The sequence below is a fragment of the Columba livia genome, chromosome 10, assembly GCF_036013475.1.
Source record: "Columba livia isolate bColLiv1 breed racing homer chromosome 10, bColLiv1.pat.W.v2, whole genome shotgun sequence".
In the NCBI taxonomy this organism is placed as follows: domain Eukaryota; kingdom Metazoa; phylum Chordata; class Aves; order Columbiformes; family Columbidae; genus Columba; species Columba livia.
This window is the reverse complement of record NC_088611.1, coordinates 21023154-21042949: the sequence shown is the minus strand read 5'-3', so window position 1 is coordinate 21042949 and position 19796 is coordinate 21023154. Positions and strand designations below refer to the sequence as shown.

The following is a 19796-nucleotide window of genomic DNA, read 5'->3' as shown; positions in this document are numbered from 1 at the left end:
CCCTTCCTTTTACTGATTTATTTAAAATATGGATTCCTGGCTCTTTGGCTACCCTTTCCTCTATCTTAACTTTTTAAATACAGTAATCAGTTTGCATTCCAGGATTCGTTCGAAGAGACTTTGTTTTACGTTAAGGATTCACGGTCTGATGTCTCTCAGTCCTTCCCGCCCCGGATGCGGTCAGGCACCAGGTACCGAGTTCTGTAAAAACAACATTTCTCCTTCAATGGCTCCTTGCAGTTGTGTCCGAACTAACAGCACACCTCGCACACCAACAAACTGCTTTCCGGTGGGCAAAGGTAATGAGAGCCCCGTCTGTGGCTGCCCTGACCTGCGAGACAAGGAGGCACAAACAGCTCCAAAGATCATTAAGGAAGAGGAAACCGAGCCCATCCTGCACGGGGCGGAGGGGCCGGGGCGGGGGGACACAGGGTGCTCGGCTGGGACAGCTCTGGCGGAGACGTTCGCCTCACAAAGGTGGAGGCCACGTCCCGTGATTCTCCTCACAGAGGGGGAAGCCAAGCCCCGTTCTTCCCACCGCCCTGCCTCCCGGGCCGGCCATCGCCGCCTCCCCGCCGTTCCCGCGGCGGGACCGGGCGGCCAGGCCGGGATGCACAGCCGGGTCCCGGGCCTGCGGCACCTCCGCCCGCCGCGGCTCCCCTAGCAACAGCGGCGCTGGCGGACGCCCAATCAGCGCGCGGCAGTGTGGGCCCAGCCAATAGGAAGGCGGAGCAGGCGGGGCGCGCTGGGGCGGAGGAGGGCCGGCCCCGCGCCGCGCCGCCATCTTGATTCCTGAGGAACAAAAGAGGCGAAGCCGCGGCTGGTGCCGGCCTGACATCAGGTAACGGGGCCGTGCCGCCGCTCCCCGGGCCTGCTGGCCGCCCCGCGCGGCCTCTCAGCGAACCCATTTCCGGTCCTTCCCCCTCCCTCGGCTCTGAGCGGGTGGCCGGGGCTGCCGTTGGCGTGTGAGTTGCGGCGGAGCCCTCCCTGTGCAGGCCCCGGCCCCGCCCGCCGCGGGAGGTCGGTGCCCGGAGCGGCGGGTGGGGGCGGCTGCCCGGCGTCCCGCTGGGGATGCTCGGCGGAGCTTCGGGAGGGAGGAGGGGCCTTGGCGGGCTCGGCGGGCGGGGGAGGGCGCTGTCCTGGTTCCCCGCAGGGGGGAGGCAGCAGGGCCCGGTATCACCCGGGATGCGGGTTTGCCCCGGGGGCGGGTAGGGCAGCACCGCTCACGGAGCATCCGCGTTCGTATCGCGCTCCCCGCCGGGTCTTGCCCGCCCCCGCGGGCTGCGTGGGGCGGCGGGAGGGTCACCGGGCCCGGAGGCCTCGGGCAGCTCAGCCCGGAGGTCGCAGTGCTGCGTGTCTGCGTGACCCCGGAGCTGGTTGTTCCCTGTTGTTACTCAGCAGTTCTTCTGAATCATAACACGTCGGTTTTCCCTATTGCCCGGGTGATGGATGTGCTGCAGGTTTGGCGGCTGTTGCACACGCGTTTCATTACAGAATGGCAGCAGAGTGCTTGGGAGGTGTTGCGTCACTGGATGAGCTGCTCGCAAATACCCTTTTTCTGTGTAAAACGGAAATACTGGGTGATGTCTTGTTACGAGCTGTTTTGACCATCACAGATTTATAATACCTTGTTAACGTGGCTTGCGGCCCTCAGACTATTAAACAAAAACACTTACCGTTGAGGCTTTGGAATACTGCTTAAGAAAATAAACGTTATCGTTGTTGATAGAATAACAGCCTGTTGGTAGTTACGCCCTGATATGTCCTTGGCCTTAATTCCACTGTGAACAGTACTCGTGTTTAACACCAATACCTTTCCTGATATATGCTGGAATTTAATTGCCCTCTCCTTCTGGCCTGTCTTTTGTTTTTTTGACGCAGTGCCTTATGTGTGCCACATATTCAGGTGTTTTAGAAATGCATCCAGTGCCTGCATGCTTTTTAGACTCATGAACATGTACGGGGGCAGTTCTGTATCAAATATTGTAATTAGAAATTTTGCTTTAATATTTAGCTCTGTAACAAAGTTAATGTGAGTTAAGTTTAACTTTTCAGCCAGCTGGTGTGTTACTGATCGTTACCCAACATGTAACAGTGAAGCACAGCAGTTCAGATTTGACACTTGGGGATAAGGGGTTCTAGAGGGATCAATTAAACAGTTATCCTTTAAAATCTTTAATTCTTTACTGTCTGAGCACTTTTAGTGAATTGAATTAGATAAGGTCTGGGGGAGTTCAGGAGTAACTGGTATGTCAGTTGTTTTTCGTGGTTCTCATCTGGCGGTGTTTGGAAATGCGGAGACAGCTGAGGTGTTTTTCCGGGAGCTGGGGAGCACTTCCAGATCCAGAAAAGGCAAAACAGGTGTCTCCTTGATAACGCTTCTGATGCTGTCCTGCCCAGGGACCTGCGCTTCGGCGAGAGCGGCCGGGGCCGAAGGCAGGGTTGTGAAGCGAAGCATGATTTGATGTGCTTTATAACGCCAAAGTGAGGTGGAGCTTCTTCCTTTTTGATCTAGTCTGTTGGTTTCCTTAATATTTCTACACTGATGTTTGAACACAGAACTTGTGTAATGGGTAGGAACATATTCCAAAAGTTCGGATAGGGTATCAAAAGATGGGAATGGCAGAAATCGGGCTGCAACTAAATTTTGACTCAAATGCAGTCTACTGTACCCAGAAGTGTGGGGGTAGGAGCTAAACTGTGGTGTTTGAAGATTAGACTGATATTTTATATCCGTAATGATTCTTGTGTGTCTAGCGAGCATGGGCTAGAACCGTTATCTGGAAGCTATCAGGTTTTTACACTGGTGTGTGGAAAAACTTGCTGCCTCTCATTCAGTTCATCCGCTTATCAGTTGTTGAATTTGATGCTTGGCTCATCCCTGTTGGCAAGAAGCTGTGGTTGGTCTCCAGGCAACGCAGGTCCGGCTGAGCATCTCTGTGTCTTGCTTGAAGAGATGAAAATTTTCCATTGCGGGGAGAGGATTTTTCCTCTCTCGCTAATTCTTTTATCTGGCTTTCTGTCTTGTGCAAGGTTATTGTATCTTTGAAACAATATAGGGATGGCTTTCAAATATTAGGAGGTTACATTTTAGAGTTATAAGGTATAATTGCAGATGTGTGTTTCTGTAGCTTTTGTTAGAAATATCTCATTAGAATGTTATTTTGGACCTTTCATAATAACTGTTTTGTTTCAAAATAATTCTTTCTTTCCCCTTTTTTTGCAAAAAGCTGTCTGACACAATATCATACACTGTAGGTAGCTAGAAATTTCTCCTGTAAAGTCTGGAATACTGCAGACATAATGGAAGGAATATTGTTTATTCAAATGAAGGTCTAACATTGGTTGTGTTTAATTGGGTGTTTAGGAGCTTGAAATCATCAATGAAAGCCTTTGCAGCTGCTTGAATTGTGTAGCGCTAAGTCTTTGAAGCCCTGACTGTGTCTCAGGAAGATGGGCTGTGTTAGGTAATCATGATCTTTCTAATAGGTACAGAAAGTACTCTTGCTCTGCTGTTATCAGATATTCAATCTGCAGCCTTTGACTCTGGGTCTGGTGCATATGGGAGATTGTCTGTTGGAGATGGTCGGAAACAGTGCCCAGTTTTTCACAGAAAATCACACTTAGAAGAAGCAAGAGTCTGGGGGGGTTTATGCTGGAATCTGTATTGGAATAAGCACAGCAAAAATGTTGGGTTTATTTTCTTGAAGGACAGAGGGCTCTGAGCATATACGAATAGCTGTGCAGTGCTGTAATGCAGAAATTTTATCAGGAATTGTGATTGCTGCCTAATTTTATGCTTATTGAAGATTACATTTGCTTTTTTCCTTTTTCACGTCTATTTCCAGAAGAACGTTTTGGATATATAGGAAGAATATGAGGGCAGTTGATTTTATTTTTTTCCAGTGACATGAATTAGATTAATGTAGTTCCTTGTTAGAAAGGTGAGGAATGAAACCGCTGACATGATGAGCATCATGGTGATGTGTCTGAGGTGTTAGCTCTTTTAGAAGATTGATTCTATTTAACTGAAGATATGAGGATGATGGATGATGTGCTCATACTGAAATAACTAGCGTTACAACTGGGAATCTGCTCAAGCTAATTTGGGAAAAAAATTGGATCTGGCTTAATATAACCAGTCAGTTTTCTGAAGAGACATCTGTGAATACTAAAGTTGAGGGGATAGTTCTAGATGGGGAAGGAACAAGATGTTTTTGGAGAATCGTTTCAGAATTCATGGAAACGAGTGGCCCCTCAGGAGTGAGGAGGAATGAAGGAAATGCTGATGGAGCTCAGTTGTGTACTGAGAGGAGCACTGTCTTCCATGTCTGTTGGAACAAAACATTTCTCATGTTTAAATGTAAATGATGGATGGTGATTTCTTGTTTTAAAGTACAAACAGTGATTTAACATCACTATGCACAGTTTGCTTCCAAAAAATAGAATGATCTTTCACAAGCCTGACTTTTTTTTTCTTCCCTGACAGTATGCTGGTTTTTAGAAATACAGACTTGGAACATGAGCACAGTGTGGATGGCAGTGCTATTTTGCAGGTTTTTGAAGAGAAAATGGGTTTTTGACAGTCACCCTGAGTCTTCACTTTTGGTTAGTGATGGTTTCTCTTTGAAGACACTTGTGCAAACCACACTTCCTTGTGCTGTGGGGTCACTGGCTGCTATAAAAATTGCCTACAAGGCAACAGATGTGTTTAAAGGAGTAAGGGCTACTGTAGTTGTGTCCCTTTACCTGGGCTAATGAAACTGGCTCTTTTATATCATTAAACATATTTCATTCTGCAGGGGGGATGAAAGCAATACAGCCAAGCTCCTGCAAAAGCTTCCTTTTATAGGTTACTGAAATTGAAAGGATTTTTTTCAAGTGTTTTGCACTGCTGTTTGAATATGTAAACTGTATGAGATTAAAACAGATTAATTATTTGACACTGATTATTATGGTGAGCCTGTAATTGGCTGCAGATGGTGTACTATGAGATCACTGAAAGATGAAACATGAAATACGTAAACATTTTGGAAAAAAAAAGGCATTTTTGAAGTACCGTGCAGGTGTGCTTGTACAAAAGGTCCTTGTCCATTCTACTAGGGAGAAACCGTGTTTAAAATGAGTTACATTTACTGGGGAAACGTCCATGACTTCCTTCTCGATTTTGTTGTGTCACATCAGAGTCTTTTAAGGCTCTTCTCCTGTCTTCACTTGCTTATGCCCAATCTGCTGCCGTTTAGCAAGAAGCACAGTGAAATTATTCTTTTGTATTTTGGGGGTTTGAACTTCTATAATTGCTCAGTCATCCTAAAACGAACTATATGTTCAAGGTCTTAGGACCCAGTTATTTTTGTAACTTTTGAGGGAAAGAGCATGTAGGTCACTGAATCATAGAAACTCTTTAAGGTGCAAGTCTGGGTTGTGTTACCTGATTTGAGATGTGCTTTCAGTAGTTTGAAATGTTTTGAAACATAAATACTATTTTTAAAAGATATCTTAACTGCATATAATGAACTTGAGCTGTTCTGGAGCAAAAACTCCCTCTCTCGTGATCGTCAGAAATCTTGGAACCTACACTTGAAGAACATCGTTAAAAATGTGTATGGGCTATCTGACTATCTGAGCTACTTTTTGACCTTTTTCTACAAAAAGGGACCAAATGTCTTCATGTGAAGTAGGTTGATAGTATAGATGAGTATACACATACATGGGATGCATGAAATATGGGACTGCGTTTTGGGCACTGTTCTTCCTGTAACAGTTTCTTTATAGATGATCTTTGCTTTGTGCTCCTCTGGAAATTTTTGCTGAAGGAGTTAGACCAGATTGCAGGATTTGGACATCTAAGCTTAAATTGAACAGTCTTGTCCTGTGGGCTGCGTGTGCTTCTTGTTTAAAAAAGTATTAGGGATTGGGATTTGTGAAGGGAATACAGGTGGAGAAACTCTCTGTGCAGTTCAGTGAATGTGACCTTTGAACAGGACTGGACAGGTGTCCTCTTGAGCAAATTCTCATATGTGGTAAATTGCTCACAACACAAGGGTATCACAAAGATACCGTGTTCTTTTATTGAATGGCTAGAAATACAGTTCCCAGTCTGCTAAATTCATGGTAATAACCAAGGCATAGCCTTGGATTTATTTTAATCTAATTGCTGGAATTTCTGGCGGGTTTTGGTATCTTGAATAACACTTTCGTGTATGTAATCCACAGAATTTAGCTCTTGCTGTCATATTTTCAGAAGATTAGAGGCTGAATGCTATTTTGGTTTCTCCACGACAAAGGCCAGTATTGTCTTTTTATAGCAACTAGTGGTTTTAGCTGCTGGTGACAGAATACTCTTTTAAGATGGATCCATTTCTAAATAGGAAGTTTAAGTAGCTTAGTTTTGGTGGTTCAGGTTTCTTAGTTTCCATGGCATTTTCACTTGGAAAAGAAGCTCGTTCTTAAATTACACAATCCCTAGAAAAACTGCATGGGTCAGAATTGCATGCTCTTTTCTGGCTGAATATGCTTAGTAACCTGTAACTTAGCTTTATTTTGGTTCTAGGGAGACAAAATAGCTTTACTTAAGAAGTAAAACACTGGCATTTCTCCAGAGCTTTGTATATGTAGTTGTTAAGCTTACAAATTACAGATGGCGTAGGGAAAACTGAAAGCTGTTGCTTTTTGGGATGTTGAAATTTGAATTGTGCTGCGCACATAACCTCCTTGCTGAGGTTTAAGAAGTTCCCGCTGAGGGTTTCTATGCAGCTTCAGTTGAGAAAAATCTAGAAGCTCTTGGAGACCATCTTGGTGCCTGCTTTGCTTTTCCAGACAAAAGGTCTGGGGAAGTGGATTTCTCCTGGTAACGTAGAGCTGGTTTGGAAGAGAGAGAGATAATGATGGTGCATGAAGAACAACAATAGAACCTTATGCAACTTTTTTTTTGTAGTTTGTTCCCTTAATATGTTATGCTCAGATATATCAATGTTCTATAACTCTTAATATCATCTGTTAAAGTTGTATTCAAAAATATTTCGGATATTTGCTACAAGAGGTGGCTCTGCAGCTGTGGGCTTAAGTTTACAGGTATAAGTGCATGTCTTAACCTGTGTAGCAGTGTTTATTTCTCATACTAACTCTTGCTGTGTTTGGGTTCTATTTAAAGGAAGGCAAAACTAGAGGTCAGTGTTTAGAAAGTCAAAGGAGATAGTGGGAAAATGTTGCTACTTCAAAAAAAAAAAAAGGTTTTATGCTGAAAAAGTACACTTTTTTACATTCATCAGCATCTCTGTGCATTGTCTTTCATTTCTGTATTATAGACAAAATTTCAAATGGATAAACCTGATTCCCTCTTTACAAAAAGTGGTATGTTAAGCTGTTAAATGCTTACAAAATTGTTGGAACAATTTTTTTTTTAAAAAATCTAAACACTATTTCAGCTGTGTTTGGCTTTTCGTGTGCCAGTGATAGATGAGCTGCGGCACAGAGCATGGAACTTTCTTAAATTGTTGTTGGGTCACATAAGGACTTGTAAAATTCCTGTAAATATTCCAGCTTGACAAGCGTATTGTAGGTTCTTAAAATGTATTTATTCTGCTTCAGTCATGAAGGGTCATTCCCTTTGAGCGTTGTAATGACTTACAAACTCAGACCCGAGGCACCTTTTCAGTTCTGTGCTCGAAACAGGTGCTGGGCTCTCACAAACTTACCGTGCACTTCCCACATTGGTGTTTGCATCTTCCTATGTCCTTTCTTAGCTGATATTAATAATAAATTTCTTCTTGAGTATTCTTCTGCTTGAAGCAGCTTTTTCTTTGGCTTCTCTAATGGGTCACTAATACTTTTTTTTTCCCCTCCTCCTGTTTGGGCTCAGCTTTGTCTGGTTCAGCGGGGTTACAGCATCCCTTCCCCTTTCCACAACCCCGGGACCTGAGGAGAGGATGGCAGAAAGCTTTGCCTTGCTATTTCTGTCTCTGTAAAGCTGATTTATGGTTATTTGGAGCTGCAGGTACTGACTACTCAAAGTAAAAGGTCTGCACTTGAGAGAACCCAGTTTTAACAGATGGGTTAGGAGGGCAGATCTGCATCAGTAATTCTGCTGTTATGAAGTTTTGGGAAGAAGTGTTATTTTTGAGGTTGTTATGAAGGAAGGAGCTGCTGCTTAATTGAGAGCTGCGGTCTCCAGAGGATGTGTTCATTAATGCCATTATGCATGGGACTAAGCTGAGAATCTGTAATACCTTCCAAAGAATGCTGTCAACTGAGATCAATATTAAAAGTCTGAAAACATCAGTTCATTGTGATATTTTTTTAAATGGTCTTTGTCACATGTGAATGAGAATAAGAGGTGTGTACATGTCACTTCTGTTTCACAGGTTTAGGTTTTAAACATCTTTTGCTGCTTACTGTAAGAATGACACTGCTCAAGCTGTTGCTGTGTCTAGACAAGTTTTTATTTGCTTCCTCGCAGTTATGTCAGATTTTTCTTCTAAAATGCTTGCCATGTGAAGGAACAGTACATCTGCTTTTTTTGGCTTATGTGTCCTTTGAACAAAAGATCTTGGCCAAAGGCACTTAAAAGCACGTAGGAGGAAAAAGGCAGGGTACGCTGAGCCTGCATTTGGTATCTGGGAAAACTGCCTAAAAACAGCTGTCTGTGCTCTTTTTTGACCAAAGAGCGTTGAAAACAAGCTGGGTATAGAATGGGAAGAAAGGCAGCGAAGAACTGCATTGTGCTTGTGCTGCTCAGCTTCAATGCCACGTGAAGCTGCTGGTCTTGGGTCAGAGTTTTTATTTCTAAGGAAGTGCAAACAATTTGACAGACTCGTGTGATTGTTTATGGAAGTAAGGTATTTTTATAAAGGAAAAAGTGCAGAGCATTTCTGACAGGCGTTACAATTGTGCTCCAGGTCCTGAGTGGCAAAATTCCCAATAGTAAGTGGAGCCAAAATGACAAACAAATCCTGATTGATTGTGGCACTAATGTTAAAGTGTGCTGCAGAAATAAACTTTTAATATCTTACTCAAAATTTTTTTTGTGAGTGAGAAGAACTTCATTGGATGAAAGCAAACCGAATTTATTAGATACAGTGCTTCTTGTCTTGAAAAACTAAACTATATTAATTGTTCAAAGTGCAAACTAAAACCTGAGTTCATTAAAATCTAAATTACTGATTGTACAAGCTTGCTGCTGCTTTCTGGAGCACCGTTGCTTTGTTCAAATCATATGCATTATGGGCTGATAAGAAATCGGTACATGCTTTGCACAAATAAGTAGTTTAGTTAAAGGCTTTATAGCAAGGAGCTACTTGCTCCCACTGTTCAACAGTCCTCATGCACACTGTTTTATACTGCATAGCTGTGTTAAAACAGCTTTTTCAGCAGGGGCACATACTACAGAAGATAACCCTGCCTAGATATTTCATAACTGATATTTTTATTATATCAGAGCTATAAAAAACTTGCTTTGTTATCCCTTGGGTGGGAAGTTAAACTGCGTGATGTGCTGCCAGATGTTACTTTTTCAGGAAGTGGTGAAGTCGCTGGTGTAGTCCTGTCCGGCTCTGTGCTTGCCAGTTCCATTGCCGAGTGAACGTGGTGCACCACGTGCAAGCGTTGTCCAGAATACTTGGGAATATATGAAAGCAAACAAGCTGAGCTGCTACTAATGAGCTCCCTGAAGATGCTTTTTGCTAGACAGCAATTTCTCTAGTGTAAACATCTACAAGGCTTAACTCCTGATGCAACCCTGATGCAGTAGGACTGGGACTAACTATGTGTTTGAGGTTGAGGGATGTTGCAAGGTACTTTCTCAGTTTGAATCACTGCAGCTGCTGATCAGTGTCCCTACATTGGGGTAATTAGGAAGGCGGCCGCAGAATGGTAATGCTGTCTTGGAAAGAGTGGCTCTTGTGCTGCTGAGGTACCGTGATGCTGTTAAAAGTGGCTGTGCCAGTGTCAAGCTCTGTCACCACAGGATCTCGTGTAAACATAACTGTGCTTCCCAGGGAAAGCCAGCAGACTTTTGGCTTTCCCTGGGAAATTGCAGAACACTGGAGGTGGTGTTTGCTCTAGGAAATCCTAATGGAAACTCTTGGGACTTTAAAACCACCTGCCCCTGCATGGAGTGGGTGGCAGGGAGCAGATCGGTGACTCCAGAGCACTCACAGTGCCACCTTCTGACTGTGGCACCTGCGGAGCTGGGCTGGCCAGTGACAGAGGTCAGGCCTGGGGACACACACGGATGTTCACATGTGATGGTGCTCAGCTTGGCTGTAGTTAAATAGGTTTTTGAACATGGCTTGTGGCCAGGGTGGAACTGAGAGGCTTTTGTCTGTGTGTCTCCAAGTTGACAAGTTGTTGAGGTAGATGAGAAACTTCAGTCCCTGCAGTATGAGAAATACCAGGAAAGTAGTACAAACAGAAATGGGAAGTTGGCTGATTTTGCTCTCATCTTAAAGTATAAATACATTATCAGAAGATAGTATTGGTTTTAGGAAATATGATTCCAGATTAATTTTTACATAATCTTGCAGAGAGGGCCTGGGTTTTGTTCTCTGTATTAAATAATTCATTTTAAAAAAAAAAAGCTGGTACTTTTTTTTTTGTTAAGAAAACAAAGCTAACTGGTGTGCCCTGAGTGAAACTCTATTGATCTGTTATCCTTAGCTGCAGTAAACATTCCAGGAGCTGGAGTTCAACTGATCGATCTGTTGTTTCTTTGAGCAGCCTCGTTTGATTCACTCGCTGCCCTCTCGTACAGCCCATGCCGTAGGCGTCCGTAGTCCTGTTAGTGCTGCTGCGTTAAGCCCACAGGTCTCTGCGTTTCCAGTTAATGTAAAGCTGTTAGATATCTAAGGAGGACAAATAAAAATAGCCCTGTGACCTAGAACACTTTGTAGTCTCTTTGAATTAAGTGCATTATTGTTCGTGTAATGATCTTCAGACAAAATAAGTACGAGGTTGTTTGTAGCTTCAAAAAGTTAATGATTAAAGCTCAGGTCTAAAATTAGAGCAACTCGACTTAAAAATTTACTGGAATGTCCAGACCAGGACAGTCATGGTTTTGGGTTTTTTACCTTTGCTCCTTTAATTGTGCATTGAAGTGCAGGTTGGATGAAGCTGGAGGCTGCCCAGAACAGAGCAGTGTGTAGGCACAGGGTACAGTAGCACACCCTTTGGATGCAGGTGGCACAAAATACTCTTGCCTTCTGCTACATTTATGCAAAGTTAAGGTTTTGGAAAATAGCTTATTAGTATTGTTTTCCATGTGAAAAGTTAGAATCTATTAAATATTTTAAATATCTGAGATGTTGTCGTGAGTAAAGTAGTGAAATAACTGCCCAGCCTGGACTTGAGCAGGTTTTCGTGACTGCTGTCGTTGTCTGGAGGGGAGAAATCCTAACTCGGGTTAATCAGGAATTTCTCTGGGGTGTGCTGGGTTAGAACCGTGTAGTGTGGGGGAGGGAGGGAGGGATCGCTGGGAATGCTCATCCGTCTGGCTCCGGGACGGTACGCTGGAGGACGTTAGGTGTTACTTGAAGTAGAACTCGGTCAAGACTTATCGTCAATGGGTTTTAATTAAAAAAAGGAAAACAACAAAGGCACCAGGACTTAACCCAGCTCACTCTCTGCCCAGCGCCGCCGCTGCGCATGCGCGACCACGCAGGGCGGGGCGACTCTCCCGCGGGGGTGTTGGCTCCGCCCCTCTCCGCTCACGCCCCGCCCCGCGGTGACTCCTATTGGCTGCGATGCGTCGAAGGGCGGGGCCGCGGCGATGCTGTCCGGCTGCCCGCCGAGCGCGCCCGCAGTCCCGGGGCGGCAGCGGTGGCAGCTCCCGTTCTCTCGGCTCCGAGGAGCCTTCGCCGCCGGCTTTGCCAGCGGCACCGCGTCCCAGCGGCTCTCTGCTTACTGACGGCCAGACGCTCTCTTGTGTTTGTTTTAACAGACTTTTGAATCGGAATAAACACCTTCAGGTCTCGGAGGCTTCTGGCTCTGAACTGCCTTCACTACTGTCGCCGCCTTCTGTCTAATGTGCTACAAGGATGAGCCCAGCATTTGGAGCTATGGAAGTGGACCACTATTCCAAGGGAGTCCTGCTCGAGCCTTTTGTCCACCAGGTCGGAGGACACTCCTGTGTCCTCCGGTTTAATGACAAGACCATCTGTAAACCCCTTATTCAGAGAGAGCACCAGTTCTATGAGACTCTCCCAACAGAAATGCGTAAATTCACTCCGCAATATGAGGGTAAGTTACCAAACCTTAGGATGACGTTGGGCTTTTTCTTTCTGTAAATGCAAGTGTGCTGTGCTCTCTGTTATCTCTGAAATCTCTTCTGTGTGGAAGAGATTTTGGGGTTTTCTTTTCATGTATTTTGATGTTGTCTGAGGCAGGCTGTGGAGATGCAGGGTGGAAATGCCTGCCATGGTGTTTGGGCTGACTAACAGCATTAGAGTAGAGCTGCTCTGCTGGTGATAGCCCATATTTCCCCCTTAGGCACAGGTAAGTAGCTAACAGCTTGTGAATGTTTTCAATCATTCTCTGCTGCTTTCGTTGTAGATTTCTGTTCTTTTTTTTTTCTCCATTTGTTTAATGTTTGTTTACGGAGATTGGGTAAAATTGGTTGACGGTGTTTTGTGTAAGCTTAGTTTGTGGTCTCTTGTTTTTGAATTTCTCCTCTGACTCTCATTTTGATCACAATGAATACGTGTCAGTAAGGTGTCTTGTTGAACATTTGCGGTGTTGTTTCTGCCATTAAGGAAATGAAAATTCATGGCATTTAGGCAGGCAAGGATCAAGTAGCTGTGATGAGGCTGAGTCAGATGTTATGTAGGAGTGGAAATTCCAGTTCTTCTAAGCATTGTGCTAGTTAACAGAAACACTTTTCTTTCTTGTTGCTATTCCATCAACTGCTGCCTGGTGATTAATAAATAATATGTCTGAAGCACTTTTTTTGAATGGAGTTGCTTTTTAAAGCACATTGATTTTAACAACCATAAGGGCGTTGCATACTGTTGGTGAAACTGGTGGAAGACTTCAGAGGAGATGTTTCAAAGTTAATACTCCCTGCTTGTTTACAGAGACTTTTTGACATGTCTGACTACAAGTTCTGTTGGACTGGAAGAAAACTGTGATCTTTGAATGATACTTCTCAAAATGTAATAGAATGATTGTACTAGTGTATATGGCTTTTTGGGCAATGTGGGGAGGGGTTTAGGGGTAAGGGGCCTCACTTGGTCCATCTCTGTTATTTTTTTCCAGGATAAAGCCAAAGGCCATTGGCTGTGTGGCTGTCCCCTTTTTTCCTGTTGTCCTTTGTGGCAGCAGGACTGTCACTTGGAGCTTCTGCGCTCCCTGTCCCGCTACCGTAGGTCTCGGAGCCGCCTGCCCAGCTCAGAAGTGCCCGTCTCTCGCCGAGACCTCTCCCCTCTGGCCTAGTGATGAGCTGCAAGAACTGTGCAGACTGATAAGAGAATAAAGAGAGAGGACTGAAAAATAAAATAGAGAACAATTCAGACAATTGTTATGGCTTCATTAACCACTGAAACTTGCTAATGTAGCGCTGAGTGCATCTCGGAGCGCTCCACTAAGACAAAATGCTGTGCAGTACTCCAGAGACTTGAGGGATGAGAAAAAAAATTACTTTCAAAGTTCATCATGTTTCTGTACCACAAACAGATTTGTTTTGTACTGCGTTTTTGTTATTTATTTCACAAGACTGCTGCATAACCCGTATCAATAAAATATATTCCAAAAAGGAGAAGAAAATGTGTAATTAAACGTGATGATTCTAAGTGGAAGCTTTTGGACTAGTTTCTGTTGTAATGTGAAATTTCCCTGTTTTGCTCTACTTGCACATCTTCCCTTTTCCCTGAGGATCTATTGACCAAATCTTGTTTGGATAAGTGCTTTTTGCTGTCACGCAAGACTTGAAGCTTTTGCTATGGGTGTGTTTTTTTGTGCAGGTCACTTTGCACTGCAAGATGTTAACAAATGTTCTACATCTCACTTAGGGTCAGACCAGTCAGGTTTTTTAAATTAATAAAAGCTTTTATTAATTGAAATTGTCTCCTGTTATTATTTGATTCTTACTTGACCGCATCAGAGAGAAGAGAACCTTTTGCTTCATTGTTTTGTCAATATGATAAATTGTCTTTTGTGAGGTGTTATTTTTGTCTAGGTCCTTTGATATTTGTTAGGTTGGCAGATGGGGTTTGGCGTGTGGCGAGATAGAAACTAAGGACCAGGGTAAGAGAAAAAAAGTTGCTCTATTCTTAGTGTAAAATCGTGCGTTCTAAAAGGCTTATTTGTCACTTCAGCAATTCATGACTCTCCGTGTCCTTTCTCTCCTCAGGTGTGGTGTCAGTGAGCTTTGAAGAGGATGAAGATGGAAACTTATGTCTAATAGCTTATCCATTGAATGGGGACCACAATAATTTAGAAAACTTAGATAATTCTGACTGTGAACCCAAAAGTAAGCTGTTACGATGGACTAACAAAAAGACAATGTTGTTAGAAAACGAGAAGATATCTAAGGAGTGGGTCCGACAGCACAGGAAAGAGGAAAAAATGAAAAGGTAAGTTTGTTGGGGGGAACTGGAATGTGGAGCGTTGAAGCAGAACGTCTTTTGCTGTCAAATTGCAATCCGGTCTCTGGAATTCCAGAGAATTTTCCAGAACTCTTTTACTTTCATTTTCTTTTCTTCTCTTGTTTCTTTTTCCTGACCCCTTCAGTACAAACAGGTTCAGTGGTGAAACCAGTGTGTTCTCAGCCCGGTAGCACATTGAGTCTTTTCAGTATGTTTTTGCTGTGGTCAATTGAAAAAGGTTTCCCAATGTTATTTTTGAAGCCTCTGCAAATAATAATAATAATAATAATAATAATAATAATAATAAAACCTGCAAAAGCACAATAGTTGTATAGAAATGAAAAAAAAGGTGTTACTCTATATGGCATAGTTGTGTAGCCATCCTGCTTTATCCCTCTTAGTGATGTTTTCCCCCTCGTTCATTTATGTTAACTGTGCCCACTGTAAACTACTGGGATGCATTGTGCCAAAAACAGTGACCTTAACAAAGGGTAGAGCTCACAGCGTATTGCTGCTGTTTCTATTACTGCTGTGGAAGTAATTCACACTGGTAAAGAATATATGTGGAGAGCTACTATGTGTTTTGTAACATATTTGGCTATAAGCTAATTTATATGGAAGTAGTTTTATTAAGATTGAAATATTACTGATGGGCTGCTTGTCCAGTTATACAGACAGCAAAATCAAGCTTATGCTGGCTGTTAATGAAGGTGCACAAATGTGAAGTTAAATCCACTGACAACCTCTTTAAAGTGATTATTTTTCTACTGGGCCTCTAATTTGCTGCTTTGTTCTGTTTTCTAGTCACAAATTGGAGGAAGAATTTGAGTGGCTGAAGAAATCTGAAGTCTTGTATTATACTGTAGAGAAAAAAGGAAATGTCAGTTCACAGTTTAAACACCACAATCCTTGGAGCATGAAATGTCACCAGCAGCAGTTACAGCGAATGAAGGAAAATGCAAAACACCGCAATCAATATAGTATCCTTTCCTCGGAACAAGGGAATGAGTCGGGCTTTGCTTTTTATTCCTTGAACGTGCCAGATAAAAGTACAGCGCAGCCTTAATCCAGAGAGGCTCTGAAGCTGTGATTTATTTGGTGACTTTGAAGGGATTGCCCTTGCTTCCCAGAGCACGGGCTTTTCCAGCATGGAATAAAGCAGCTGGGCTAGGAAATTCGGGTAGCTTAATCCAAAAAAAGAGATCTTGCTGTATGCAGGCTTAGATGCAACCGATAAATCCTGCAAAAATATCAATATCTGTATAATCGGGTTAACAAATTCCTCACGTGTGAGGGAGTTTCAACGAATGGGTCACTAGAACATCTCTGACTAATAAACTGCTGAAAACGATGGAGAGCACTTCATGGCTGGTATCCTCACCAGCTCACTGTAGCTGATTATTAAATGACCCAAGTAAAGTGCGTGATACCTCTGAAACTGTTTTACTGCAAACATTCTGAAGCGGGTTTTTAACCTCTCTGTTTCAGAGGTGGTGTGAAGCTTCACAGTTTTTGACTGGTAACTGAAGCACACAAAATCTTAATTTCCCCCCGCAAAAAAACCTCTTGCTAGGCAGGAAATACCTCATAATTCCATGTCTGTGCCTCGGGTGCCAAATTATATTTCTCCAAGTCCCTGGTTACTATTTTTTTCCCACTTAATATGGAAATTCACCTGTCTTCTCTAGAGACCAGTGAAACTGAAACTAGATACCCACTCTGCTTTATGCCAAGTTTATGTAACTGTCATTTTTCACTGTTTATATACCGGGTGTGTTTTGGGTCTGCTTAAGGTTAAGACTGTGACACACTAAAATCTTCGGTGAGGGTTTTAAAACCTGTATTCCTCATTGTGTGGATTGTTCCTTAACTAATCAGAATTCATTTTGTTGGAAAACCTGACATCTCGATACGAAGTACCGTGTGTGCTGGACCTGAAGATGGGGACCCGCCAGCACGGGGACGACGCGTCGGAAGAGAAGAAGGCGAATCAGATCCGCAAGTGCCAGCAGAGCACGTCGGCTGTCATCGGCGTGCGGGTCTGCGGCATGCAGGTGAGCCAAAAACCTCTTCTGTGGAGTGCAATAGACCCGTCTCTGTGGTTTTTCTTGAGTTATGCAGTCAGCCCACATGTTGCTGTCTTTGGGACGCTGTGCTTCGTTTCCTTCCGCGAGGGGAACGTGGCTTTTGGGTGTTGTTTATCAGTCGAAGGTGGCAGCACTTGCAAGAGCGGCCTCTGCCACGTGCTTCGCTTCTCTGAGCACATAAACAATCTCCTGCACGATAGCAGTTCGAGATTGCGTAGTAAAATTACTGACTGGATTAATGTTTTGGGATGGTGTAGGAAACCGCTGGCAGGAGGATCTGCCAGTACCTGCATTTTGCATAAGGCATGTGCAGATCTGCCAGAATGTTGAGAAGCGATCGGTTCTGTCTTGTAGTGTTGGAAAAGCCACAGATCTTCCGCTGCTTCAGGTAGGCGTGTTGCAGGCAAGAAGTGGCTTGGTAAATGTGATAAGGCTCGTGGTCAAATAAGGAAATAGAGTTGCGTGGACTTTCATCTGAGTTTTTTGTTTACTTGTTTCTGTATTCCCAGAGTGACAAATGGGAAACAAGTTGTTTGTATTCGAGGCTTTTCTGGAGCCTCTCTCTTCCTGTCTGGTCGATTCCAGGAACGCCAGCAGTGTTTGCTGGGATTTGTTCCACTGTTGGCACGTGTGACGTTCAGCTCCCTGTTTAGCTTCAGAGAAAAGCACGAGGCAGAAGTGGACGCGATCCTGTGTGCTGGGGTCTGAGCGGGGCCTGCTCACTGTTCCCGCACTGCAGAACAGGGACTCTGGAGGCACCCGCTGTCCTGATTTGACCCAGATGTTGAGGCATCACCAAGCTGTGTGGTTCATGAGCTGTCCTATAGGAAGGAATCTTCCCACAGGAGCACCCGTTGTCGTTAAACACACAGGATTTTGGGGCACACTGTGGTTTCAGTCAGTGTTTGGTGTCACTTAGAGCTCAGCACTCCGTGCATCGGCTGCTGTGCCAGGGAGCAGCAGCTGGTCAGGAGCTGAGTGAGCGGCTGCGGTGCAAGTTGCAGCTTGACTGTGCAGATCTTGGCTGCAGCTTTCCCAGTTTCACTTAAACTCCTCACTCTTAAATTCCTGGTGGTAAAGCCCAAATCTAAACGGAAGGAATTTTCCATTTCCTTCGTGCTTCTGAGTTCCACAGATGCTGCTGGATCTGTTGTCGCAGTTTCTGTAACAATACAAGAAAAATTTTAAGAGAGTAGTATCTCATCTTGTAAAAGCTTTCTGTAGCATGTTGGTGGGTGTTTTTCTTTCCTGCCACCTCCCCTTCAAGACTCTGTGTCACTATTAGCAGCAATTTCAATTATTCCTTTTCTTCTGTGTTTGTACGTGCAGGTCTACCAGGCAGGCACTGGCCAGCTGATGTTCATGAACAAATACCACGGAAGGAAACTCTCAGTCCAAGGATTTAAAGAAGCACTTTACCAGTTCTTTCATAATGGCAAATACCTGCGCAGGGAACTCTTTGAATCTGTTATCAAGAAGCTGACTGAACTCAAGTCTGTCCTAGAGAAGCAGGAGTCTTACCGCTTCTACTCGAGCTCCTTGCTGATCATTTATGATGGAAAGGAAAGGCAGGAGGTTGCTGTCGACTCGGACCCGGAGGACTTGGAGGATCTTTCGGAGGAATCTTCGGACGAGTCTGCAGGAGCATATGCCTACAAACCAACCGCTAGTACTGTCGATGTCCGCATGATAGACTTTGCCCACACAACCTGCAAGTACTACGGAGAAGATAGCGTGGTGCATGAGGGCCAAGACACGGGTTATGTTTTTGGACTTCAGAATTTAATAGATATTATTAAAGAAATAAGAGACGAAAGTAGCGAATAAACAGTGGGGATGCACAGCAGTAGAAGGCACTATTGTGACTCTTTGTATTCCAGAATTATTGGCCACTTTCTGGTGGTAGGAATCTCTACAGGCTCTGCAGGGATGGTCCCGTCAGAGCCAGACTTGTTCAGAGGGCATTTACTTCCATTGGTGCTGGACCTAGCACTGGCAAAACTTGGTATCCTTATTTATTTTAACTTTCTTAAACATTCCATATTTGATTACTCAGATACCTCTGTTATCCCTGTGTGTATACGTTCCAATAAAATTCTTTTTGTTCATTGTAAGTGATGCTTCTGTTGTTGCTGGTGACCGAGGAGGAGGTGAAGCTCCAAGTTCTCTCTGGTGTGATGCAGAAGCAGCGTGTGAACAGCAACTTCCAGTTGCACCGGCGAGGTTTAGGTGGGATACAATTTGTTCCCCAAAGGGCTGTGGGGCATTGGAACAGGCTGCCCAGGGCAGTGCTGGAGTCACCATCCCTGGAGGGCTGGACAGACGGACATGAGGTTCTCAGGACATGGGGCAGTGCCGGGGGTGGGTTATGGTTGGACTCCATGATCTTGAGGATCTCTCCCAACCAAATTGTTTTTGTGGGAGCTCCGGAGGTCCCTTCCAACCAGAATGATGTGACTTAGATAAGTGAGAACTTCTATCTCCAAAAGCCTGTTTCCTGTTTCAGGATCTTGTAGACTCGGTCTCATGCTGTGGAACCCGTTTCTAGAGAGGCTGTTGACTTTTTTAATCTAAAACAAGTGAAAAACGTGTAAAACTCTGCCAGGATCAGCTGCAGTGGCAGCGATGAGGGGGGAGCTGCAGAGCTTGAACCGCTTCAGATCTTCCTTGGAACAAAGAGATGGGAATTAAATGTTGGAAAGTGAGAGCAACTAAGTAATGGAGCGACTCCAAACCACTGGTTGTTCTTTTAAGAGGAACATTTATTTATTTAACCATTTTCAGATAGATTATTTCTACCTGGTGAAGCTTGGAAGTCATCGGGATTGTGCAGAAGCAAACTGAGTGTGGAAGTGCCACGGTAAGTGCGGGAGTGTAGCTGCTTGTTGGGGTTGTCCAGGGTAAAGCAGCAGGTTTAGGTAGCAATGAAGGTTTTTGGGGAGGTGGGTGATGCCGGGATCATCTCCCCAGCCCGTCTGGCTCCCCATGGGACAGGTGGGATGTGATGGGGAGGCTGCAGATGTGCTGCAAGGTCACCCTCTGCCATCCCCTGCAGCTTCAGTTTCCTATTCCCCGGCTGTTGCTATCGAGTTCTCCTGATCAAAGTCTCTCTGCTGGCTGCCCCGTGTTCTCC

General features: G+C 44.2%; 1 protein-coding gene across 4 annotated transcripts; it reads left to right on the top strand.

Annotated features, from left to right (window-relative positions):
- Positions 1 to 701: 701 nt before the first annotated feature.
- IP6K2 (inositol hexakisphosphate kinase 2) lies at positions 702 to 18777 on the top strand. Of its 4 annotated transcripts, none has more exons than XM_065075708.1 (6): positions 702 to 841; positions 11936 to 12234; positions 14342 to 14564; positions 15381 to 15556; positions 16455 to 16630; positions 17993 to 18777. In XM_065075708.1, the coding sequence occupies exons 2-6, from the start codon at positions 12033 to 12035 to the stop codon at positions 18488 to 18490; spliced, it is 1275 nt and encodes a 424-aa protein (XP_064931780.1). In that variant the 5' UTR covers positions 702 to 841; positions 11936 to 12032; the 3' UTR covers positions 18491 to 18777. The 4 variants fall into 4 exon arrangements, with proteins under 4 accessions (XP_064931780.1, XP_064931782.1, XP_064931781.1 ...); XM_065075710.1 differs by having other exon boundaries at positions 834 to 965; XM_065075709.1 differs by having other exon boundaries at positions 837 to 1020.
- The last annotated feature ends 1019 nt before the right edge of the window (positions 18778 to 19796 follow it).